Consider the following 25,605-nt stretch of genomic DNA (forward strand, 5'->3'; position numbering starts at 1 on the left):
AATGCAATTTGGCATCTGAATCAAAAATGAAGAATGTGCTTTACTGTTTTTTCAGCTCTGTTGTAAAACAGTACATTTGAAAATTCATGGATAACAACAATAATTATATTTTCGCATTAAATTAAATATCATTTCAATTAAAGACCTTGCAGATAATGACGGTTTAACTGTTAAAAACGCATAAAAAAAGATTTTGTTATTTACCAATACTATAAATTTAGGCTAGCCGCAGCGTTATTGTTATTTCTGTATACAAAGAAGCACATTCAAAATCTATCACAAATGAGTGTGCTAAACAATGACTGTGAATCACATCTGAATGCCCAGTGACATAAATGTTTAACTTTGACTTTAAGTGTCATGATTTTACTATATTAAACAATATAAACAGGATGGTTTCTATAGAAGATTCATTTTTGGAGGGACTATTTCTCACCATGTTATGGGTTAGAAACACTTTCAGTCATCCTACAGGTGGCCACAGCCAGGCCAGGACCTGCATGGTTGCTCGAGGCTACTAAAGGTCAATTGGTGGTTATGCCAACACAGAGAAAAAGAAATAGCATTCGGTCGGTCCAGTGGCCTGGGCCAGATTCCTAGAGGAGGATATGGAGGCTTTGAGAGTGTCTTTGTGCTGGAATGAGAAGGAACCTCTTGTTTTCTCTCCATCAGTCAGAAAGATGGGCAGTGACCCACAGGGACCCCACCCCTCCCCTGCCTGGCAGTTAAACAGCCCTGGCAAAAGTGCTGAGCCGAGGGAAATACCCGCTGATGTCAGAGCTGCTCTGAATGGACAAGTATGCCCCCCGTTCCTGCTTCCTTTCTCTCTTTCTGTTTTTTATTCCCCTGCAACCCACTCAGTGACCTGATTCATTCAAAAGCAGAATTCACCCCTCTACAAAACAAAGTTAACTCAATTTCTCTGCTCAGTATTTCAAAAGTAATAAAATAATAATAAAATCCCTATAATAAGTTTTACTGTTTTATAAAAAAAAAAGGCAAGTTGTCAGATTCCCATGCCCTCCATGCCACCAGGCTGGAAGCGAAACACAAGCTTCCATGATAGTTAAATGTTCCACTTAGCTGCACAACTGTGTGTACTCACCTGATTCAGACTTTTTTGCATACTTCTTGCTCTGTCCTCTGATAATGAGGATGAAAACTAGCAGCAGAATGAAGATGAGTCCCACTAGAGCCACCACGACCAGGAACCACCATTCCTCATAGAAAGGAGCCACTTTTTGGGCTAGATAAGAAAAAAAAACCCCAGAAAATTGAAATTCATGGTTGTTAAAAACATGTAGCCACATTCCTGTGAAGTCTGAATGACCTAAGGGGATTTAATTAAGCCTGAAAGTTAATGTAATTCAGTTCATTCAATTCTATTAACAAATACAAGAAAGCTCACCAGATATGGAGGGAGAAGGTAGACTCGGAGAGCCATAGCCATAGTCGTTCACTCCAATGACCCGAAAGTCATAACTGACACCTTGTTTCAGGATGTCCATGTTGAATGTGTGCGATGTTGCATCCTTGGAGATGTCCTTGATTAAGATATCCCACAAACCCTCATCTGTAATGGAATTTTAATGGAAAAATTGGGTCGGAGAAGGCTGACGATATTTGTTAAGCAAGCAAAAAATATTTAAACAGTGTCAATATGTCATTGTTAACAGGCTGTTTGTTTGTTTGATACAAGGCTCCGGCCTGGCTGGCAGCTCCGAGGGTAATTGATAATTCTTAAAAATATTACACAATCCATCAATTTCACTGCTCTCGTAAAAATTTACAACCAACAAATTCTACAACATAAATAGCGGAGCAGCCATATTTCAAATGAAGCAGCGTTAGATGCCTTGCTGCTTGCTATGGAAATCATGCCAGAGATCATTTATTACACCCTGCTGCTTGTAAATAAATGTGTAGGTATGACTCCTTGATAGGGTACACAAATATAACCAAGTATGGAAATTAATTTTTTATGTTGCTGAACTTTGACAAACATTTTTAAAAAAAACAGCATAATTTGATCTAAAGGCAAAAATAAGTTTTCAAGTAACTGGATACTATAGAAACTTATCACCACTGGCATATGGATAAGGGGGCTATGCGATATGGGATATGGGAATGCCCCCCCCCCCCCCTTTAATCTATACTGCCATAAAATACCCATCAGTCCTTGCAAACCTTTAAAATGTAGGACTAGATATCCTTTTCGATTCTCACTCAGAAGCGGTGAAACGCATCTCTGCCTGTGAGTCATCCACCATCCATCACCCTCATTGCCATGCCAGGACTTGTCAATCACAGTTGAAACAGGATGCCAATTGTCTTGACTGTAGCGCCTGAATCAATAACCCATTAAAATGCCAGGGACATTGACTCCAGGGCAGCAGATGTTGACACTTTACACCACTTTCCTTAATCAAAATCTCACAGAAGGTAACATAAGGCCAGTCATGTGGCGATCCTGTAGAGCATGGAGTCTCCAAACATCTATTAAAAACATGCTTGCTACCATTTGCACTCTTATGTCTCACAACCATATCAAATTGGGATATAGATTGGATATTTATTCTTAATATTTAGATAGTAATTTTTAAGATTACAGCAAAATGTATTTTACAGTCCCCTTGGCTATGGGTGGCTGACCCCTCTGATTCCCCAAGACCCCACTTTCAAAACCACTGTACTAAATCCCCTACCTGAGGGTCTGGCCTCAATTACATAGCGTGTTATGGGAGAACGTCCTGGGTCTCCAGGGGTCCAGTGAATGGTGAGGCCCGAACTGTAGCGCGTAATAAATGGCTCTCCAGGGGGCCCTGGGGCACCTGAGAAAGAATAACATAGTAATAAGTGTATAAAAGGGCTAGTGACAAAAATGTCAGCTTTCCAAAAGCAAGCAACTACCTTCCCCTGGTCCCGTGGTGATATTTGCTTCCACCTCAGGCCCGTAGATGAAGGTCTTGGCCCGGATGCGGAAGTTGTACGTGACGCCATCTGCCAGGTCTCTGATCTTCAACCAGAGAGGGCCGGTCCCCTTCACATCCACCGTCACTGTCTTACTGACGCCTGGGGGGGAGGGGGAGTGGAGACAGTCGGCACAGGCCACTGAAGACTCTAGACAAACACACCACATTTAAAGCAGGTCTTACACAGGCCAGGCAATGTGCAAGCACACCCAACATACGCAAATGCACACAGAGAGTAATGGAATTAGAAACATGTTTGCATTTTGGCACCGAAGCCATGTATTATTTGAGATGATAGTAGTAGATATGTATAAGGTTGCAATGAATAATGAGCAGTTTAGCTTGATGTAATGGTTAGCTTAGCTCAAGAAATGCACATCACAAGATTGCGAGAAGGTCGACTGACACGCAAAAGCGTTAACTCTAAAACTTCAGATCTTGTAGTGTGCATTAAGCTTTTATAGCCAGCAGCCATTTAGTGCAGAGAAAACTGACATTGTTAAGAATTTGTTACCATCTACAGGTGTGGAGGGTTCATAGACCAGACGGTAGCCCTCAATGATGCCATTAGGGAAGGTGGGCTCGCCCCAGGACACATTGACAGAGGTGGTGGTCAGTTCACTGAAGTGAATGAAGCTGGGAGCACTGGGAGCTGAAACATACAGAGGTCAAAAACACTTAAAATGTTTGTAGAATGACTCTGTCAAATAATAAAAAACAACCAGATGAGTGGATTGAAAAACAAACCCTTGCTTTTCTAGCCTTCAGTTGAACTTCTCCCATGAAACACCAAGCAAATTTTTGCATGAGCCATTTTAATGTCATGTCATTTCTTCTGTCTGATTAATGCGGTGGTCCTTCCCAGGCTTACATCAAAGGCCTCAAACAGAGGCATGAATTTCTAATTCAGTTTTGTCACCTGAACAAAAAGCCAAGATGCCATAAAGGTTCTATAATGGTACATAAACTAATGATTGGTGTTACAGTATTCACCCAATTCGGACTTTTTTTTAATATACCCCGTGTTAAGGGAATTCTTCAGGCTAACAACAAAATATACATAAACATGGAAATATCACAATTCTTCACTGCTGCTGTTTCTTGTTTATATGGTAGAAATCTTCTGGAGGTCCAGAACCACTGCTGCAAGTCTGAGTCTCCGCACATGAGCAGAAATCCACTGATTATATAAAAAAAAAACTTTTTGCTAAACTACATACAGATTTAAAGGTTCTGCATTGCTTACGTATACTTGTTTGACCTTGGGCAGAGCAATTCATAAGCACAATGAACACTCTTTGCCTCGAGACCCCATTATAGCAGGCTGAACTCTTGAAACCACTGTGCTGAGAAACACATTTTCCTCTGCTGCCTTTAAGCTTCTTGAGCAGGAGGTGAGACGGTTGCAATAGACAAAGCCTCTTTGTTTAAAAAGAAAAAAATGGGATAACTATCTTCCTAATGCACGCCACCCCCTTCCCAGCTTGTCATCTGCTTCCTCCTCTCATAACAGCAAGCACTGGGGAAAACAGAGGATCTGTGCACACCTTCTTTTTTCCCCTTTTTACTAGTCTGGGACACAGTAGTAAAACGCATCAAAAATGGCTTTTTGGAAGATAAATATTGTTTTGACACGTTTGCAGATGGGCACGCAGGTAGAAAGTCCCACGAGTCACAGATAGAAGAAGAAGAACAAAGAAAGGGGGCAACGCACGGGGTCCTTTTTGATATAGCATGCCTGTAGACTCAAAGCTCGCTGACAAAATTTTCATAGCATCAGACAAAAGATGAAATTCAGCAAATAAGTTTAGAATGGGTTAGCTGATTAGAAACTTATGCTCCGTGTGTGGCTCCGCTAACATCGTTTGGCATGCTGCTGACAACAACGATTAGCATCATCGTCAAATCAAATTCTTTCCCCATGGCTGACTCATCCACTTTGAGAAAACTCTCAGGGTTCTCTAAACTAACATCGGCGCTGCCACCAGCACATAAATATGACAAATGAATAAACACGGCTGTACACGCTCTAATTTATCTGCTTTAGTCTTGTCATGATGTTACCACATTTGTCTTAAGCTTGTCTTTTCTTTCAGAGAACATCTCCATCATGTGTGCGTGCATTATATACAGAAATATTTGTTTTACTACACTGCTTGATCCCGACTGTTGTGCTCTTTCGTACTGATTAACGATTTTGTACAGCCATGTCTGGCGTCTAATTGTCACATTTACCTGCTTGCTGAGTGCGTCCCCTCGTTGGTGGGCTTCGGGGTCCGTCCCCAGCAGCGTTGAATGGAGCCACACTGATCATATAGGTGGTGTAACCAGTCAAGTTCTTCAGCTTCACCCCTCCTTCAGGCATAAACAGAGTCCGCATCCGCTCAGTCTCGTTCTTACGCTGGAATTCCCAAAAGTAAATCTACATGGAAAAGCACAGACATAAATAAATATCTACAGATACTGTTCAGGGAATGCAGCAATTTCTGCTTCTATGAAACTCAGTCCCATTTCGAACTCCCCTATGGGAAATACACAATTATATTTTATTCCCTGTAAATGTTTTCTTGAGCAGCAGACGGAACCTTTTACTGAAACCCCCTCTGGAAAACGCTGTTCGCTAAAAGTGTAAAATTATCAATTTAATAGTGATTAACAACAGATGGATGTAATCTCATGTGAACCACTAAAATGTAAATATTTAATGATAAAAACAGAACACTGTTGTATTGTTACGCTGCACTATAAAAGTGAGCCAATGAGACATGTTGAGCCTGGGCCAGATGCGGCACTTTGCAGAGACTCTGACCTTGTATCCCTGGATGTCTCCATTCTGCGCATCCACAGGTGGAGGGTCCCACGTCACATCCAGCTGGGTGGCTGTTGCGGACTGAATAGCCACATTCTGGGGTGGGGCCGTCGGCACTGTGACAGCCATTCAGATATATGGCATTTAACGATGACGTTTTTCGATTTTAATATTTGTTTTCATTACTATGCTCATTGCGTTTACTAGGAAAATGACAGCTTCAAGGAGAAACTATTCAGTTAAAACTGAACAGACTCTGCATTTAAGAAAGATAAATGACCCCCCAAAGTCTATTTGCCCATAAGAGGAAGTGTGCATACCTGCTTCTCCAACAAACACCTCCTGTGGAGGGCTGGTTGGCCCCTCACCCACGGCGTTGTACACACTCATGCGTATCTCATAACGCTTGTGTTTACTTAGCTCTGCAGTAGAAGTAAACAGTTTGGAATATAAGGTTAGGAATTATATCAAAATCCCGACATGGGAATATCTTCCCATTTATGAAAGTCGCCATTGCTCTGCAGTTAACCGTAAAGAGGTCTGCTGACCTCTTGCCCATTTCTGCATCCCTACACCCCCCTCCTGGTCCCCCAAACAATTAGTTGAAGTAGAAAACGTAATAAATAGGATATGATCCCTGAATGGTTTCACACCCACCCACCCACACAACAACACTACATGGAATTTTACACTGTTGCCCTCAGAAGACATTTCTATTTCAATTACAAATTCACAGAGTGACACTGTAATTATGAGTCTGTCGAATTGTGCATTGTGGGGGTACAGGAGAAATATGTGACCATCTGCTTTTGCAGTGCTCATCTAAATAAGCTGACATGTGCAAACCAAAGAGCATGCTGGACCAGGCACGCTTGTGTATTCAGTGTTCACGAATTTCTGTGTACAAAGCGCTCCACTGGCCTCAGTAGAAGTGTTTGTACCGAGCAATGTGATTATAAGCAGCCAAATGTTGTGTTAATTTGCTTAACACTCTGCTTTCTCTATTCTAGGAAGCCGGGCACTTGAGAAAAAATTGAGATTCAAAAGGAAAATAGTTTTGGTTTTGGTTTTTTCAACCTAATTTGTTTGCAGATTGAATTACTGTGTTTATATGTGTACTTTCGAGAGGCAGAGAGATAACGAAACTTACTGTCTAACTCATACTGGGTGAGCGTTGAATCACTCAGATTTCGCAGGCTGTAGGGAGCTGCAGAAAAAAAAAAGTGATAAAAAAAGTCAAAATAAGAGCTGTTAAGTGGAGAGACAAAGGTAGTAGGGTTCAAAGTCAAAAATTTGTTGCTGTTAATGAGGGCAGCAACATTATTATAAGAAAAACCAACCCAATGATGGTGATCATAGCTCTGAATGAGCAACAGAGTGAGTCAACAAGAGGAAAATTATAGGCCAAGTTTCACAAAGCAGCAGAAAGAGAGAGGGCTCCAGAGTAAACCTAATAATAGCCTGCAGCTGATAACCACTGATCACAAGATGAAATGTTTTGCTGTGAAGTGTCAAGACCAGTGGGGAAATCTTGGCAACAGTATAGGCCTTTGTGAGAATTTTCCTCTAATGGAAAAGGGGCTGCTGACGCATAAAGACAGCATGTGAATAATCAACCATAACAGAGACTTATAATTATGTGTTACTGAAGTAAAGCGCAGGATTGTATTTTTTGATGTGCGATTTCTATCCTCGGTTATTTCTTTATGGTCTTTAAATTCATAATGTCACATTTCAAATCGCACACCGGAGAGTTCCAGTTAATGCAATATACCACTTGTTATAGTACACAATTCATTTTTCTGCGGATCCTATAGTGTAGGGGGTGGCATAATGAAATGTATTTTGTTGGTAGCAGTTATTTCTCACCAGAGAGCTCAGCCCAGGCGGATGCACTGTTGACTGTGTGAATATAACTGCGGAGACGGTCGTACAGCAGCTCGCGGTATCGAATGCGAAAGCCCAGTAAGATACCATTTATCTTCTCCTCTGAGGGGGGCTGAGGAGAAAAATGCAGACTTAATGTTAGTCTAATGTACCACATCACTGTACATCTGATACCTACAGATAGCCTGGAAGACTACATGCGATCCAAGTGATCCAACTCATTTTAACAGGAATTTTGATTGTTTTTTTCTTCACTGCTAAAAAAACCCCCCCAAAACCCCCCCCCACTTCATCACTGACATTTGTCATTAACTTACCATCAACTAAGAAGATTTACAGTAACTGTTATACACAGACAGAAAAAGAAATCACACCGTATCACACCAAGCTGAAGAAAAACCCCCTTTGATTGAACAATGGGAGGAACAAGCCCACAGGAGAAAGAAAAAAAAGCACAAGCAACTCTCTATTCTCATAAACTCTACAAGTGTTCTCCATAAAACTAAAATTGTGTCTCATAGCCTCCTGTTTTTCTTTTTATGACCTGTTAATTCAGGTGTGAGTGCGGGTGAGGGTGCTTTTTATTACGCAGACAGTGTGGCAGTGTGTGTATCGGTCTATACTGTAAGTATAGGCCTTGCTGTTTGCTATCAAGCTCTCTTAGAAGCCACTTCCCCACACTCGAATAGATCATGGAGTTTGAAAACAGTAAAATATATATATAAAGTTATTTTGTTTGTTCTTACCTGCCAGCGGATCAGCACTGACGTTGTTGTGTGTGGCGTGACAGAGAGAATCGAGGGTGCTTCGTCAGGCACTGGGGTAATAAAAGTGAAATAAATGAGCTAAATTGACCTGAAAATCTGCACAATTCAAGATGCTTAAACTATCCATGTGCAGTGGCATTCATGGAGCATAAATACACAACAGCCACAACAGAAGAACCACTGATGAGTCAGAAATAGCTGAGGGAAAGATCAGCAGAGTTTCTTGATTTGGATAAGCACCACTGGGCAAACTTTTGTTTTCTTTGATAAAGTTGCTCTTTTGTCTCATGATGGTGCAGTTGTTGCACACGAGACAGTTTCTGCTGTCTTTGCCAGTAATGTCCAAATCACAGCAAAAGGCAAATTGATGCAGACATAAAACTGTTTTCAGAATGATACAGATCAAAGTCATACCTCAGACTTTTTGTGTTTAAATGTAACCTACATTTTAAATAACAACTTGATTCTATACACTAACATATGAAAGATACCACAAAGGAATAGCTTGAAATTTTGTGAAAATGAACACTAGCGTCCACACTGGCTGACAGCTTGACAGTGTCACTAAATGAAAATGACCACACCTACAGAGAAAGTGTCTTGCATAACACACCATAAATGTGTCATACATCAATATGATATGCATAAGTACAAAAAATTACATATGAGTAAGCTTTAGAGGCACTTCTTAGTAGCTACAGAGCAAGCCAGACAAGACATTTCCACCTTTATACCAAGTTTGTGCTTAAGGATGAGTCACACAAGAGCAAAAATAGATGTTCAAAAAAGTTTCTTTTTGAATAACTTGCAGTCGGCGGCCAAGTTGTCTCAAACCACTTTGTTGCCAAGCAGTTGTGGTAACCAATTGGTTGTCCAGATGTTAAGCATGTAACACCCTCAACCTCTGGGGCATTTTTAACTGCAAGGTGACTGCACAAGTTGGCTGGTCACAGGAAACCTGTCTCCAAACAAGCACGTTTTGACTTGAACTTGGACTGTTTTAGTCCTACCTTAGTTAACAGCAATCAAAAATAGACCCACTTCTTTCTAATTAAGGTAATCGATGCATCATGTCATCAAATTTTTATGCTGTAAACGATGAGAATAAAGATTTTTGCTCATCATGTTACTCTTACCATCCTGTAGAGTTGTGATTGCTTCACTTTCCTGACTGTACTCGCTGTCCCCTATGTCATTGGTGGCTTTTATTCTGAACTGGTAAGATGTGAAGGGTTTCAGCCTTAGGGATGAAAGCACAGAAAAGCACATCAATCTTTATCACAAACTACAGCACTGAAACTTCAAACTTTTTAAACTCCATACATCAAAAAGAGAGTCTCACTGCGAAGTTTAGAAGCAAACTATTAGGCATACTTTAAACCAAGCTGGAACCTTAATGGCAAATACAGTTTCACATTTGTACTTGCTAAATGCATTTCCACTGTTTATGTTCCAAACTGCAATCCTCTGGAAAAGGATAAAAGAACACATTTCTTATGCCAGCTATTCAAAAGTTAGGGGAATATTAAAGAGGAAGCATCAGCGAGAAGTGTGAGAACACATTTGTTCTAATAAAAGGAATGAAAATGTGAAAATTTACACCTTAACGTAACCAGATGTCGTTACTTGATGATACTCTACCTGGATACTATGTAGGTTGTGGCCTCGTGGCTGACAGATGCTGAGTGGACTGTCCAGTTGCTTTCAGGAAGCTCTCTTAGCTGGACCGTATAGTAACGCACGGGGGACAGGCCGTCACTACCAGGCTCCCATGAAAGTAACACCTGGCGAGCCTGAACGTGTTTTTGAGGAACCAGGGGGCGGCTGGTAGGCTGAGGACGAGCTGGAGCAAAAACAGAGGCAAGTAAGGGAAAGAGAAACGGGCAACGGAATACAAGAGCGACTGCTGTGTGTGAATGTGACACATGAATTGGGGCAAACTGAGTGTTTGGAGAAGCTGGAGATGTGCGGGGGGAAAAAATTGGAGCTATTAGAAACTGTTTTTTAAAAATATACTTCTTGTTTTCCATTTACTCATATTTGCATGAGCTATGTAGAGCTGACAAGAAAGAAGAAAGTGTGATTCTGGTGCTGGAATGAAAAGTAGCTGAGAAACTAAAGTAGCATAGTACACGATCCACAACATGCCTTGAGGGAAGCAGATGGACTGATGCATTCTCACAATGACATCAGAGTGCTTCCAATAAATACCCACAGGGCACAGACACTCCTCTAGAAAACACATCTGCTCGCTGAACTGTTGACTGGAAATGAACTAAGTGCAACGAAGGCTTAGTGCAGCTCTCTGCATGTTATGCCATTACGGAGATCATACACCTGTGTCTGGTCTCAGGTCTCAGCACCATTTATACAACTGTTACTATATTTCCTGCATTGTTAGAGAAATACAAATTATGTTGCTACTACGCATCCAAACACCACTTCATCAGCATCCGATGAAACATTTTATTCATATTCTCAGTTAAATTGTTGTTTTTATCACTCCCCCACATATCCAGCGCTCTAATATGACAGTATTAAAATCCACATCAAGTTACCTCTTTTCTCCGTGGTAACCACGAGTGCCTCGGCCGCCTCACCCCAGCCTTTCCTTGTCTGTGCCGTGATGCGAAACACATAGACAGTTTCTGGCTTGAGGTTAGTCACCGTGTACTGGCGGGCGCTGGGGTTCAGCACATCCACTGTGGCTGTGTTGCTATTGGTGGAGTTGAGGTGGTACGTGATCTGGTAGGCTGGAGAAGAGACAAATGGTCTTAATAAAGCTGTCACAGATTCTCTGGGTTAGACTGAAACTTGTATTTCAGTGAAATACATGAAGAAACAGTTGTTTATACTGTTAATAAAAGGGAAATCAAGCTGCGCTGCAGACAGCTGTGTTCCTTCTGACAGGATTTCATTAGCATCTGCTCCTCTATGCTACTTTGTAGGTCTGTCACACTGGACAGTTTAAACTAAATTATCCAACAGATGTTTAATGGAATAAATACTCACAAGGAAATCCCCAGTAAGCCAACAAGGGAATCCCAGTCCCTTTATTACAAACCGGAAAATAACAAGACTTGATTTCCTCCAACGAATACGGTCTAATCCACTTAGTTGGGGAAAAAAACCCAAATCAAAGTTTGCAAAAGTACATTTACAATGATTGGAAGCAAAAACTGTTGCCATTGATTTCTAGAGTAGAATTAAGGGGCCAAATCTTAATAAAAAACATTTTGTATATACTAACCAAGTATAATGCCATTCGGCTGGGCAGGGGACTGCCAAATAAGGCGGACTGAGGTGGTTCGGACTTCAGGGAACAGGATACCCACTGGAGGTCCTGGGACTGTGAGGAGCAGACAAAGATTTAGTTTTTTCAGACATAACATAGAAGTAGCCCCTCCCTTTTCTTAATTCTCTTACCATAATATTCAGCACAATATCAATTGCTATTTATTTTTACATAATTGCAATGCTCAATCTTGCTCTATCCTGTGCTCCTACCATCATCCAAGGTCCTTTCAAGAATAGGTGGAGAGCTCGGCCGTCCATCTCCAATCCGTGTGAATGCCAGAACTTGGATCTCATAGAGCACATATTTCCCCAGACCAGTCAGCTGGACACTGTGAGTGGCATTTCCCTCTACTGTCCAGAAGTGGACTGGACTGTCCGAGTCTTTTTCTTTATACACCACCTGACTCAGTGAGGAGACAGGAGAAAGAGGTTGGGAAAAGTGAATGTGGAAATTAAGTAGGACAAATAGCCTCACAAACCGCAACCATGCTGTGTATTTCACTGCTTAAAAGAAGCTCAAGTTTTTTCCAGACTAATTAGACACCTCGGAAAGCTCAGTAAATAAAAGGTGTATAGCTGCCAAATCTAAAAAGCAGAAATAGACCTTGTAGCCCAGAATGAGCCCATTCCTGTCCGGCTCTGGGACTTCAAACCAGCGCACCAGGATGCTGCTTGAAGTAGTGGCAAAGGCAGACACGTTGGTGGGACCACTGGAGGGAACTGGGAAAAATAAAGAGATTAGAGGGCTGGATAGTCTACTGTTTGCCATATATTCCAAAATCTGTCATATATCCTGTGTATGAGGGCAATTACTGTGTACATACGGATCTAAAATAGAGAAGGATTTATTTTTTTGTGTTTGCGTATGCACACAGAAGCTTGTATTATTTTGGCTTGGTGAAAAAGGCCCCTCAAGAATAGGGCTCTTCTCCTCCTTGGCACTCATCCTTGGACAATATGCCTGATTCCTAAGAATTTGCTGGAGTATGGGGAAAAAGAGCACAGGAATTCCACATTTAAGTCCATGTGTTCTCAATTTCCTCAGACTCCATTCTTAGCTCCTTCCACGTCTTTCTGCCCAATGCCTGGTGAAAGCGTGAAAGCAGACGCAAGGACGGAAAAGCAGTGTCTTTGCTTATATTAAAGAGGCTATTAAAAAGACTCTAGCAGGGCATCTGAGCAGGAAACAATCTGCTCATGGATTTACCATATGGCAAAGTGTTAAGTGTTTGTTTGACACCTCTAATATGACTAATAATAAAGATATTCAGCACAGATGCTGCAAATACAGTATCACAGAAGTAATCAGCGTGTTTTTCTTTCTGGGTTGTGAAAATGTGTTTGGTGTTCACACAGAAATATGTGTGAGGCAATTTAGGAATTTGACCTTTAACAGGAAAAAATACGATTTGACTAATCTATTGAAGTTTGTGCATTACTTTTCCAAACAAAACAGTGTTTTTCCACAGCGTGGAACTCACCAGACTCCCGTGTCCTGCCTCTGACCGGTTGGCTCCAGGGTCCCACTCCAATGCCGTTGACAGCCTGGACCCTGACCTCATATTCTGTCCACTCCTCCAGGTCCTCAATAGTAAACTCTCTCTCCAGACGGTCGGTAATAACATGGGTGAGTGGATGGCCCTGTGAGCCTGCACGGGAGTACTGAACCCTGTAGCCCACCTGCTCTGCATTCCCATTATATTCCCATTCAGGCAAAGGCTGAGGGGAAGGAGATGGTGTTCACATTGAGAGAGATTGGAATGAAAAACAGGCCTGTTTCCTTCAACTCATGAAGTTTTTCTTACAGTGTGACATCACTAACAAAAACTGGCATATTAGAAAAAGATTTCTCCTTACCATCCATCGTAACCAGAGGCTTGTTTCGCTAGCGGTGCGCAGGGTGACGTTGGCAGGGGCCATGTCGGGAGGAGCTGGTAGGGTCTGAATTTTTCTGGAGGGCTGGCTGGGAGGACTGGTACCCACTATGTTCACCTGACGCATGCGAAACCTGGTATATGGATTTGAACATCATTATATCAATGTAGCTTGTAGAAAACACTTACTTGATTTCAGCTGTAGTCCTGAAACTGGGAATCTGGCAGCTTAAAATGAACCTGCAATGATCAGCACTATAGTCGCACTTGCATCCTTTTACATGAGGCTTATTGCATTTGAACAAGATCAGAGCACTGAATATGAATAAAGCATGAGTATGCTGAGAGGGGGGCTTATTTGTGTTATGGCCTGAATATGCAAAACAACAATTTTTTGCATTTAACTATATTGAAATGAAAAGTGGCAGCGCTGATGTTGGAATGATGAGAACTATAGCTGTTGTGAGCCTTTAGGGATTGGCTCAGTGAAATGCTAATTGCTTATATTGAATGCGATCATGAAAAACAAGCCAAGATAAAAATCAGGCATACACTTAAAAAACTTTTAAAAGAATCTTGAATTCAAATTAAAGGAAAACATAATAAGATAAGCTGCTGGAATGAAAGTACACATACACAAATGGCACATGATTATTTTCAATTAAAACTGGCATTGCTAAGTTGTTAACACTGTTAACACTTAACCAAGCTACAGTCAGGTACACAGTATAGATTCACAGAAACAAGTTTCCAGTCGTTACCTGTAAAAGGTATATGGGTTGAGACCTGGCACCTCTAAGGAGCGAGCCTCAGGTTCGTTGAACACCTGGTGGACCATCAACCAATCCTCATTTTCTCCTACCGCACCCACCTGGGAACAAGACAACAGAGGAGTCAAATACTGCACCTCTCTTTCTGAGGAACTGAGGAACGTAGTGAATTTTTACTGAACTTTTTAAATAACTAAAAAAAATTTATTAATTCCTGTTAAAATCTGGCTCACCTGGGCCTCCACTAGCCAGCGGGAAATAGAAGTTTTGCCATCATAGCCAGGTTTGAACTGCAGATTGATGGAGCGTGGGCCAATATTGGAAATTGCCATGTTGGTAGGAGGGCCAGGAAGCTCTGTGAGGAAGCAAAAAAAACCCCCAAACAATTAAAAGGGTCACATAAAGCAATAACTGGGCTGATATTACTATGTCACTGGAGAATGTGCACCAAGATATGGATATTTTTCTCTTGCTGCCTCTTCCACAGGGCAAGTTTTTGAGTCTGTGGACTACATAGGAAAATCCATCAACCACAGCACCCTCTTGTGGCAGTACAGATACTGCACACATACATTTCTCCGCTATCTCATCCTATTCTCTCCCGAGTGCTCCCACCTTCAGCCAACACACCAAAAAGAAGATTAGATTTGGAAAAGATGCTTACAGACAGTACACAGATAGAGACAATGCCATGAATGTCAATTACACTGCAGTTATCTGGAGATATGATTCAATCTGATATCCTACTTGTTTACACTTGAGCTGAATAAACAATAAGAATGGATTATTCACTGGTAATCCTGGAGAAGGGGGGGGGGGGGGGCAAATCTGAAAATGGTGAATTCAAAGAACAGAAAGCATTTTTGCATATATGAATATCAACGCTTTTTGTGCTTGTCTAGGTAGGATTGGATAATTTATGCAAGTGCAAAAACAGATTCATTATTCATCATTTTTTACCTCATACTTTTCTCTAGTTAAATATTAAACCTACTAAGCAATCCCCTCTTCCCAAAGCGCAATACAGTTTACGTAAATTCTAGTTGAAGACATTAATCCAAACCATAGCCCATCGATATGACCCAGTATTTTTTTTAAAAAAAAGATATCATCATTGCCATGGGGATACTAAACAGTTTTTTCCAAGATTGCTTAAATGTGAGTATATTCAATCATAATGAAAGGCAGATTATGTGTCGCTGTAAAATTACCACCTCTAAATTATTTGCATGACTGATTACTGAGGCTGCTTTTAGCTGGGTCATTACAGTACAGTTGCAGGCACATAGGCGTTTTCTTTATACCTATACAATGGGAGTAATTGCTATTCTGAACGTAAGTGCTACACTGAGGCCTGTTCTCAATAAAACAGCCTGTCATTTCACAGGTTTCACAGATGTACAGCCTCTAAATGTGGCTCCAGTAATTGACGTGGGCATTGTGTTTCTGTTGCACCGTTTTGCAAATATGAAATCATTAAACACTGTAATCGTCCTTAATGCTATCGAGGGAGCTATTATTTCACGAATGTCGGGGAGATACGTGCATGTGCAGGTTTTTTTTTTTTTTTGCTTCTGTCCTAGATGAGGTGACCGGGGTCAGATTTCATTGTGCCTGGCGCCAGACAACATTGAGTGTGTGCACCGAGTTCAATGCGTGACAGTAAATCTACGGGAAGGGAAGGTTCAGTAAAGGTCCCCAGCTGCTCATTAATTTGAATAAAGACACAATTTTGACTTGAGAATTAATTGAGCTTGGAAAAGTTTTATGATTGTTAATTGGAACTGCACACTGCCTGAGAATGAAGGCACGCGGATAAAGGTAGATATTGTCTGAGTATGTAAAAAAAAAAATGCTATGGCACTTGTAATGTCAATCAATTTTTCTAACACTTGCTTTTTGCAGGTGTCATGTAAAAGCGTGCTTTCATTCGCTTTCACAACATGCCACCACCTCTCCTCAGAATACACATGAACCGTTAACAGATTTTACAGGGACTATTTCTTCAAGGAGCACTCAACCAAGGATGAGTGATACTTAGCCTCAACACAGTTGTGTAACATCTTCTGTTCCAGAGGGCGCTCTCCAAGTACGGAAAAAATGAATGCTGACGATGTCTACAATGAGACTGAATGAACATCAAAACAGCTCTGAATACAAACTGACATTTTGGAGAGGGACTTTAGTGGGCGGGCACAATTAAAGATGCAACTGCAATGTGAGAAATGTAGAATCTCGTGTGTAAAATTGAATATATATAACATATGTGGCTTACTGAAACTCACATAAATAAAATAATCCATTTTCACACATGAACTTAAGACAGTGTCAGAAAAATCAGGAAAATTGTCTTTTGTTTTTCGGGGGAAAGCGTTCTGCCGGAGGAGCTGACCACTCACAAGCTGTGAAGTCACTGAACTTTTAGTGCTTTTCTCATACTCGCAAGAATTGATGCAAGCTGACACCACACAGGCTTGTAGTATGAGCTAGGAGGTTAAAGACTATTTAACATTCAATATACTGCAGTAACTTGTGTTCTCATGTGCACCTCTGCCTGGTGATTTTTAGAAAAGTTCAGTGCTGCAGTTCATATTTAAAAGCTGCTTTTAGTGACAGATTTCTTTTTTAAATTACTCTTTCATATCATCTGGAATAAAACTGTTTGGACATACTGGCTCTCATGTATCTGTAGTCACTGCTTGGTTACTAACCTGGTGGGACACCGGAGGAAATGGTGGAGGAGGACAGCATGCCCTGGCCCTTGGAGGTCATTCCTGCCACTTCAATAGTGTAGGTGGTGAGAGCAGTGAGCCCAGTGACCCTGTACTCTAAGGTGACATTGGGCAGGTAGTGGGTGACTCTGGTGTTTGTTCGGTTGTACTCCTCCCAAGAAATGCGGTAACCTAAGGAGAGGCAGTGATGAGTGGACACGGACAGTTTCACAGACAGAGAGAATCCTCCAAGGGAAAATTTGACAGCAGTTTTACTACAATAGCAACTCCAGGCTTGCGTGCTACAGGGCAAGCTAACAGAAATATTAAATTAACTTCATCAAAAATTGAATATAGCAAATTAAATAAGCCTGTGATTATACCTCCCTGCACTCACGCACCCTCCGCCCACTCCCATACACACATACAGACACACATGCTCGCCCTCTCAAAGTTAATGCAATTTGCTCCTTGGCCAGCAGCTCTTTTCATGTGATTGCACAAAGCATTAAGCAGCATTTCTTGCCAAATCAATAATTTCACATGGCATGTCAGTGTTTGTCTCCTGGGAGCGTGCAACACATTGAAATGTTGGAAAATACTTTACAACATGCTGCTAAATATCAAGCTGTGCAAAATTTGTTAGCTAGATTTTTTAACGTAATACTCAAGAAAAACAATCTGCATGTGAGTCGATGGAATGAAAGATTTACTGCACATTAAGCGACTGATAAGTCGATGGTGTGGTTGCATGAAAAATAATAGAAACAGTATACTGGCCAGTATTATAGAAAAATCACTGAGTAGTAGGGAATGTAATTTTAACAAAAGCCAAAGAACCATTTCTGCACACTTACCACTGAAAGAATCGCTTTAATGATCTATCCCATCAGTCAATGTGATGTTTTATTGGTCTTTATTATGTATGATAATTTAAGGACTTTTTGCCCTTTTATTACTATACTGTTTCATAGTAAAATGGTCACATTTCTGTATATTTCTTCTACGATTGCAAAAGACTTGAGCAATGTCTCTCGAAGGGAGCCTTATTGAGAGATATTTCATATGGAGAGCTTGGGAGAGGAGACAATGTTGGCTGAAAAATGTCATTTTTCAAAGATTCTTTTCTTTCTTTCTTTTTTTTTTATTTTCTCAAGTGTTGTCTTATTGCTGGTATAGTCTGTCTGTGGCTTGGGAAGCGGTATGTGCATGAACCCCCACAAAAAACAAAGAAAAACAACAACTAACGATAAAGAACCTCTCCTGGGGTGGCTTCACTAAATGAGTTCAAGCAGCTGCAATATACAACCAAATCCTCCAGTCTCAGTTCAACCTGAGCACTGCCTCATGCGACTGCTGTCTGTCAACCCAACTCTGACAAATACCACCTTGGAAAAAAAAAGGTGCTATTTCTCACCTTTTCTGCCTCTGGCTACAAGTATAATTTGGGAGTTATGTGAATGTACCTGTGAGAACTCCATTCTTCTCGCTGGGCTCACTCCAGCTGACTTTGAGTGAGGTGTCCAAAATCTCGGTGAAACTCAGATGACCCACTGCACCGGGGGCTGAATAGGGACAAATAAGAATAATGAGCACGCCTAAGAGGCTTTGAGCCACAGGTGTACAGCTGATTGACTAGGATCTGGAAATAGCCATTCATTGTTGACATCTTAAGAGTCTGGATTTTAAAATTGGAAAAAAGAAAAAGAAAAAACGGTGAATACGAGCCGGGGTACACTGGGAATTTTTAATGCTTCGCAAATATTCCGTAATGAACTATATCCCAATTATGATGATGCCGAATATACTTATTCATTAGCACTTTTCTACAACTCCTTACTACATGAATAATAGATCTTGCCCAAAGGATGTGTTACTGTGAGATGCATGTGTCCCCTTGCCACCGTGGGAGAGGGAAAAGTGTGGAAGAAAAGTCACTTACTGTCCTCATGCGTCCTCAATGCTTTAGGCGGGCTGCGGGGGCCGTCTCCGGGTGTCGTGAAGCACAGCACAGAGGTGTAATACTCAGTGAACTTCTTCAGACCTGTCACATATCCCACATGGACGCTGTCCTGGAAGTTCGGTCGTACTGTTACCATGGCAACTTCGTCATCCTTGCCAGGTTCCCAGGCCAGCAACTAAAGTGGGGGAAAAAACAATGTAAAAACAAAAGAAAAAAGAAAAAAAGAAAGAAGGAAATTACCCACACGGTTGAAAACAAAGCAACTAATCCTTTTTCTTCTGTAATAATTCTCACAAAACTAACAGTAGTGTCTCTCTGTGGTGGTCCTAAGCCACTCCGAGGAGAGATTTGGCATCATAGCTCTCCCAAATATATTTAGAAAAATGCCCTAAAGAGGTTTTGACTGGGGGAGAATGACTGAATCACTCCGCCAATGTAGGCTCAAGAGAGACATGATAGCATCCCATCATTGCACACCATATAGCATCTACAAATGGGGCCTGGATTGACCAATTAGCTGCTTGGTAATGAGTCCCAATGGCTTGTCTATTGGGTTGGTTCCAGTTTTCAGAGTGAGCGAGCTTCCAGGGAAGTAAAGAATTGGCTAGAGGATGTCAGCGGGATAAATGCTTGATTGTCCGCCTTCATTTTCCAGCTCTCCGTTCTGCTTTTGCCACACTTTCTATCACCGTCCACACTATCTACCTCCCCCTTTCTCATTGCTTCTTAAGTCTCTTTCCCGGGAGAAAATCCTGGTATTTAAAATTCAGATTGGGTCTTTACAGTATGACCCTTCCACCAAGCTGACTAAGACTTGTGGACTGCCATTCAACAGACAGACAAAAAGAGAGAGAAGAAAAACCCAATAACATAATTAAGTCTCAGTGGAGTCAGCAGAAAAGTACAACTGCACCATGGATGCAGTTTTGAGAATCCCTGTGGGCTACATTTATTCAAGGTGCACACAAGAGGGGCAGAGATAGCCTACATTTGAGAGCCTCTGACAAAATAATGAAGACATTTATCATTATGGGCACGCAGCCTTACAAAGTTACATATGAGAAATGGTTGTAAGGATAAAGAGAATGACCTCGGACTGACAAATCGGTGAACAGAATCCATTGTTCACACTGGCACCAAATGTCGTTAACCCCCCTGGCTTTTCAATCCCCTGTGCTACATGTAATACTACATGCTCAACTGTGACAGGTCTGCCAATGGATGTGATGACTGGTGGTGTTGACACTGCGGCGTCTACTGACCTTGTAGCCCTGGTTAATGCCGTTGATGAACTGGGGGTTAGGGGCTGTCCACGTAAAACGGATAGTTGTTGAGTTGACCGCCTCGGCCTGCACGTTGCCTGGAGCTATGGTGGGCACTGGGATGGATGAGGAAAGGAAGAAAAAGTGAGACGGAGCGGAAGAAAAAATAGAAGAAGGACAGAAGGCAAAAAACAAGGGTGTGACAATGCCTTTCAATTCGCTGTTGGAAGTCTGCCTGCATCTGTTTAGATGTCAGTATTGATTGCTGCTGCGTAGGTCAGGGCAGATACCACCATTACTCTCTCTCTGGTACTTAAACCTTACACCAGAACTCTTTGTGGGTTTGTTTGCAGTGGTCTGACCTATTTATGGATTTTAGAGTCACGTCATTTGTGTGTTTCTTACAAAGAAGACAGCAGTTAGCACTAGCTATTAGAGCAGATTTCAGTAATATATATGCTGAAATAAAATAAAATGAAGGATTTACACTATATTTGTAAGATAGCGAATGCTTGATTGACACATCTTAAAGATAAGCTTTACTGAATTTAGTAAAAAATAATATACATGCATGCTCACTGAATAATAGGACATTAAATAAGATGGAAAAACCTTTTCATTGCTCACCTCCTTGCAGGGTCCACTCAGTAACCTTATGGCTGAAAGTGCCCAAACCTGCCCCATTATAGGCAGCCACCTCAATCTCATAATTGGTCCAGATGATGAGGTCTTCCAGCAGCAGCGTGGTCACATCCGGGCTGGAAATGTTCTTGATTTGGTTGTCCACAGGCAGCCCAGTGAGACGGTACCTGTGATAGACATGTATAGACTTGTTGGACTATTCAGAAGATGTTCTGTTCTGGATGAGAGTCCATGTGTTTGCAGATTTTTGTACCTTATCTCTGACAGTTTAGTTGTTTCACTGACAAAGACATTACTATTTTACCTGAGCCCAGCAGTACATTAGAATCCCTGCTAGGGGGAGACAAAGCACTAGCCAACAAGCAATTAAAGAAACTGACAGCACTGACTGTTGTCTGGAAAACACCTGCTGTTTTATTTGGATGTAATGAATAAAAAGCCTGACAGAAAACCAAACTAATTACATGCCTACAGGATTTACAGTCAGTTTGGCATATTGCTGACTTTACCTAATAGACTTGCTGAAGTTTTTTTTAAGTCAAATCAGCCATTAAATTTTGTTTTGTTTTTTTTCTCACAGACAAGATATACATGTATATCTTTAAATACAGCGGTAAAGGATGTAAAACATACTCCAAGTTAGCTGCTGCTAGTAGTTTTCCACTCCAAAACCAAAGACATAAATTAAAATAGATGGATCAATAATATATGCACTGGTAATAAAGTTAGAAGAATATTTTACACTTTACAAAACACCGTAGAAAAGCATTCAGACTTCTGTCTGTTCAGAAAGAAAGTGCAAATGCAAAATATGAAGGTCACAAATCAGAAATAAAATCCATCTTCACGTAAGAACACTGACAAATGAAGCACAATAGATGTGCACACCACTTTGTAACTTCCTTTAAATATAAAATATGATCAAATTTCTACTACACTGACTTGAGAAAGCACTTGGAGTCCCTCATTTTATAACATGGACCATCAAAACTGTGTAAATTCTAACCATTTACATAAATGTAAGAGACCGGGAGGTGTCTGTGGAGATTTTACCGAACGATGTAGCCTCTGAGGATGCCGTTCTGGTGGCTTTCCGGCGGAGGCTGCCACTGGATCATGATAGATTGGTTGGTTCGACCACTAGCAATGACATTTTGAGGAGGAGCACTGGGGGGCTCCTCTGGGAGAGAGACCCTGCAGAACACACACACACATATTGCACTGATAAGACATTATATTAAAACCACTGACATGTGATAACTCGTGTGTAACACCAATCATCTATTTCTGCTGGGAAATCTTAAGCCCCAGTAACGTTTGCAAGGATTTTGAATTGGGAAAGGGTCGTTGGCTGGTCTCTAAGCATGTGAGATGGGGCTTTGGGTCCTGGCAGTCATGTACCAGCCACATAAACATTTGTATAGACCCAGCGCACACATACAGTCCTTTTCTCAGCATAATAACTTGCCCCACAAAAACCCTTTCAGGAATAGCTAAAGGAATAGGAATCTGGTGGGATGCACCGCAACAGGTTCAGTCCACAGAGGTCCCACTCACAAAGGTCTAAAGCAACCCCAGAGATCTCATGCCCATATCTCAATAGGTCAGAGCTTGTTTTTGGCACAAGGGAGACCCGTGAGTTATTAGGCAGGCAGGATTTTAGTTTTAATGCTCCAGAAGTTTAAAAAATGAGAAAATTCCAGCTGAAGCATTTCCCCGTACAATACCTTCTGCCTCATAACTGTGTCCTTCCATATCCTTTTGTTTGTGAATAAACTGTCACCATTTCTTGTTTGCTTTTGCTCTCCAAAATATGTGCAATACTCACCACCTTGAAATCACCTCTGAGAAACTGAAAGGATACCTAGGCTACCTAAAAGCTATATTTCTACTGTGATAAAACACCCCGTGTGCCTGGGGAGAAGATGCATATCGTTAGCTTCATAGCATAATTGCCTAAGTCACTTTGACCAGACAATGACTTAGGCACTTATGCTATGAAGCTAACGATATGACAGATTGGAGCGAGATCACTGGCACTGACTTAGTCCCAAATGGTCTCATGGAGAGTTCTATGCTGCACCCCCCGTGACACACAGATGAAGCTCCCTATGGCTCTCCTATGGCTTGGGAGCTCCCAGCAGGAGGCAGCGTGACAGACTGGTGGAGGAAAAGAATGGAGGCAAGAAGGGATAGGGAGAGCAATCAGTGCTTGAGGTTGTGTGAGGCCACAGAGAAGCCAATAGCGGTCTCGCCTCAAACCTAAATCGTCCCTGTGGCTTTCAGAGTCAGTAGGTGTTTGTGTGTTTGAAAATGCGCGTTTGAAAATGCGTGTTTACATGCAATTGCGCACGTTTGTATGTGTATTCTCCTCGGGAGGCTTACATGTATATCCCTCCTCTCTCGACTCTTGACTGAAGGGATCAGTCAATCCGGTTGTCTAGGAAACAGATTTCATATACACAATGTACTGTTTACTAACAACCAACAAAGCCCCGCTTTGACTCTTGTTTTTTGACATTGCTTAGGTTTCTCACTGCTACTGCCAATTAAATGGTGCGCTGAAAGGGACAAAAAAGCTTTTAAAATGTTGATGTGAGATATAAAAAGTGTCTTTAGCTCACCGGTCTGTCTCCTTGCTAAACTGTCCCTTCCCCACATCATTAACAGCACAGAGGCGGAACTGATAGGAGCGAGCTGGGATCAAGCCGTTGACCGTCACTGCTGTGGACTCAGGTTCAATATTGGCCAGCAGGATGGCCCAGGGAGCATCTAGAAGACAGAAAATCAACTTTTACACCTTTTTTCCTACATGCACACAAATACACACCTCAGTTATTGCTATTGCTCCATTCAGGAAGGAGTGCTACATTCCAAGGAATTTCACCAATATTGAAAGGGATTTTCAATTTAATGCCTTCCAGTCATTTTGTCTTAGAAGGTTTTAAAATTCAATTTAATGAAACAAACCAAGCAATGGTTATAAAAAACAAAACAAAACAGAAGAGCAATAACAGTATTGATACCCACAGGGAAACTTGGTCGCTGCATTTAAGTATTAGGAGCAGAGAGCAGCTGACATGCAGCACCCTGAGACCAACTCCAGATTTAAGCCAGTGCATTTATCAAGGGGACAACGATAGCAGAATCAGCCTAGCATGTTTTTTGATGGCAGGAAAACCTTGATCCTCAGTTATTCAGGGACTTCTTCCAAATTGGCAAACCATTACTGTTAATACTGTTTACCTCACCTTCCTGTTCTCTTTGATTCTACAAAACGATACAAAGCAAAAGTCCCAAAAGCATTGTTTCTGTTTCCCTCTTACTCCGTGACACTGACAAATACCAGTCTGCTCGTGTAGCTCAGCTTACAAGATGGCAGAAAAGAGAGAAGCTGTGGAAGTATTTACTTTATTTTGAAGACGAAAGACACGACAGTGAAACTCTAATTGCGTGCCTGGGTGATAATAAGTGTCAGCTGCACAGAGTTCTACTTCAAATTTAATAACGGACACCTGCAAGATTAGCACAGACGCTCCACAACGCCGGTGGCCCATGGAGGAGGGAAATGATGCTGGTGCAACAGCTCTGAAACGACACCGGCTAGTTTATGCAAAAAAGGCCAGTAGGCTACATGAAAGTATTCCAAAGAGGTGTTACGCTGATGTTATGCCAGTTGAACAAATTGCTTATACCGACATTTGTTCTGCATCGGGTTACTTTTCAATGGTAATCATATCATAATGAAACTTTTATGAGTGTTATAACCCAACAGTGACAAGCCCCTCGTTTCAGTGTATTTAATTCAGCGATGCAAATTGGACAGCGCGACTCCGCTATAGTTACAAATCCGTCCTGAGCCTAAAGGCAGTGATGGACATTCCTAATTAGTAATATTGATCCTGATCTCAAATTCTATTTGATCTTCTTGTAATTTTTTGCTGTATTTGTTTGCATTGAAGCTCCTTGGGAAAAACACTGTGAACGCAGGAGTCTAAACCAGCCATGCTTAGCCTCTTTTTAACTCACTGCTGCACTGTTAATCCCATGAGCTGAGTTCCCCAAACCTAACTCATCAAATATAAGGTAGTGAAGGATGCAGGAGAAGGATGCATGACTGGAACAGACAGGACATTTTATGACTTACTGTTCTCAGAAACCTCCAGGATATAGCGTATGAGGGGACTGTTGCCATCAAAAGGCTTGGCCCAAGCCAGGTCGATGGCTCTTTTTTCAGATTTGCTCAGCACGGCCGTAGGGTTCTCTGGGGCATGGGGCAACTGTCTGCAGGGAACAGCAGGACAAGAGCGATAAATAAAAGAATCTCTCTATTACAGCAAACAAGCCGCGGAGCCAAGGGAGTTAGCGAACGTTTCGTTTTTCTCTGAAGATCGCTTGTACAGATCTAAAGTAAAGCAGAATCTTTTGTAAGAGAGAGATCAGGTAGACAGGTGATGAAATGTGGCGAGACGAGACAGCAAAGATGGTTCCTTGTCAAGATGGACACACAGGCAAACAAAACGAGATGGATATCACCGGAGGGAGGAAAGGGATTGAAAGGCATAAGGAGACAGACAGAAAGAAAATGCACAGGGAGACATGAATAAATGAGGCCAAAGCAGAGGATCATTAATTCATTCAGCCATAAATT

General features: G+C 41.6%; 1 protein-coding gene across 6 annotated transcripts in view; it reads right to left on the bottom strand.

Annotated features, from left to right (window-relative positions):
* Positions 1–25,605, bottom strand: part of sdk2b (sidekick cell adhesion molecule 2b) — a 262,786-nt gene that overhangs the window by 15,341 nt on the left and 221,840 nt on the right. For 4 of the 6 annotated variants that reach the window (XM_013276447.3, XM_013276449.3, XM_013276446.3 and 1 more), the window contains exons 14-42: positions 25,102–25,238; positions 23,579–23,726; positions 22,008–22,148; positions 20,940–21,121; positions 20,313–20,428; positions 19,030–19,225; positions 18,554–18,652; positions 17,088–17,279; positions 14,610–14,731; positions 14,368–14,477; positions 13,590–13,740; positions 13,214–13,451; positions 12,337–12,452; positions 11,943–12,132; positions 11,686–11,784; positions 10,994–11,188; positions 10,077–10,278; positions 9,572–9,675; positions 8,415–8,485; positions 7,651–7,780; positions 6,932–6,988; positions 6,102–6,203; positions 5,782–5,897; positions 5,208–5,394; positions 3,487–3,624; positions 2,911–3,120; positions 2,706–2,831; positions 1,409–1,573; positions 1,106–1,246 (exon numbers count right to left, since the gene is read on the bottom strand). In XM_013276447.3, the coding sequence (XP_013131901.1) occupies positions 1,106–1,246; positions 1,409–1,573; positions 2,706–2,831; positions 2,911–3,120; positions 3,487–3,624; positions 5,208–5,394; positions 5,782–5,897; positions 6,102–6,203; positions 6,932–6,988; positions 7,651–7,780; positions 8,415–8,485; positions 9,572–9,675; positions 10,077–10,278; positions 10,994–11,188; positions 11,686–11,784; positions 11,943–12,132; positions 12,337–12,452; positions 13,214–13,451; positions 13,590–13,740; positions 14,368–14,477; positions 14,610–14,731; positions 17,088–17,279; positions 18,554–18,652; positions 19,030–19,225; positions 20,313–20,428; positions 20,940–21,121; positions 22,008–22,148; positions 23,579–23,726; positions 25,102–25,238 (4,181 nt within the window). The remainder of the gene's footprint in view (positions 1–1,105; positions 1,247–1,408; positions 1,574–2,705; positions 2,832–2,910; positions 3,121–3,486; positions 3,625–5,207; positions 5,395–5,781; positions 5,898–6,101; positions 6,204–6,931; positions 6,989–7,650; positions 7,781–8,414; positions 8,486–9,571; positions 9,676–10,076; positions 10,279–10,993; positions 11,189–11,685; positions 11,785–11,942; positions 12,133–12,336; positions 12,453–13,213; positions 13,452–13,589; positions 13,741–14,367; positions 14,478–14,609; positions 14,732–17,087; positions 17,280–18,553; positions 18,653–19,029; positions 19,226–20,312; positions 20,429–20,939; positions 21,122–22,007; positions 22,149–23,578; positions 23,727–25,101; positions 25,239–25,605) is intronic. The other 2 variants (XM_005458186.4, XM_013276448.3) reach the window with 1 other exon arrangement.

Source organism: Oreochromis niloticus, linkage group LG8 (assembly GCF_001858045.2).
Source record: "Oreochromis niloticus isolate F11D_XX linkage group LG8, O_niloticus_UMD_NMBU, whole genome shotgun sequence".
Classification (NCBI taxonomy): domain Eukaryota; kingdom Metazoa; phylum Chordata; class Actinopteri; order Cichliformes; family Cichlidae; genus Oreochromis; species Oreochromis niloticus.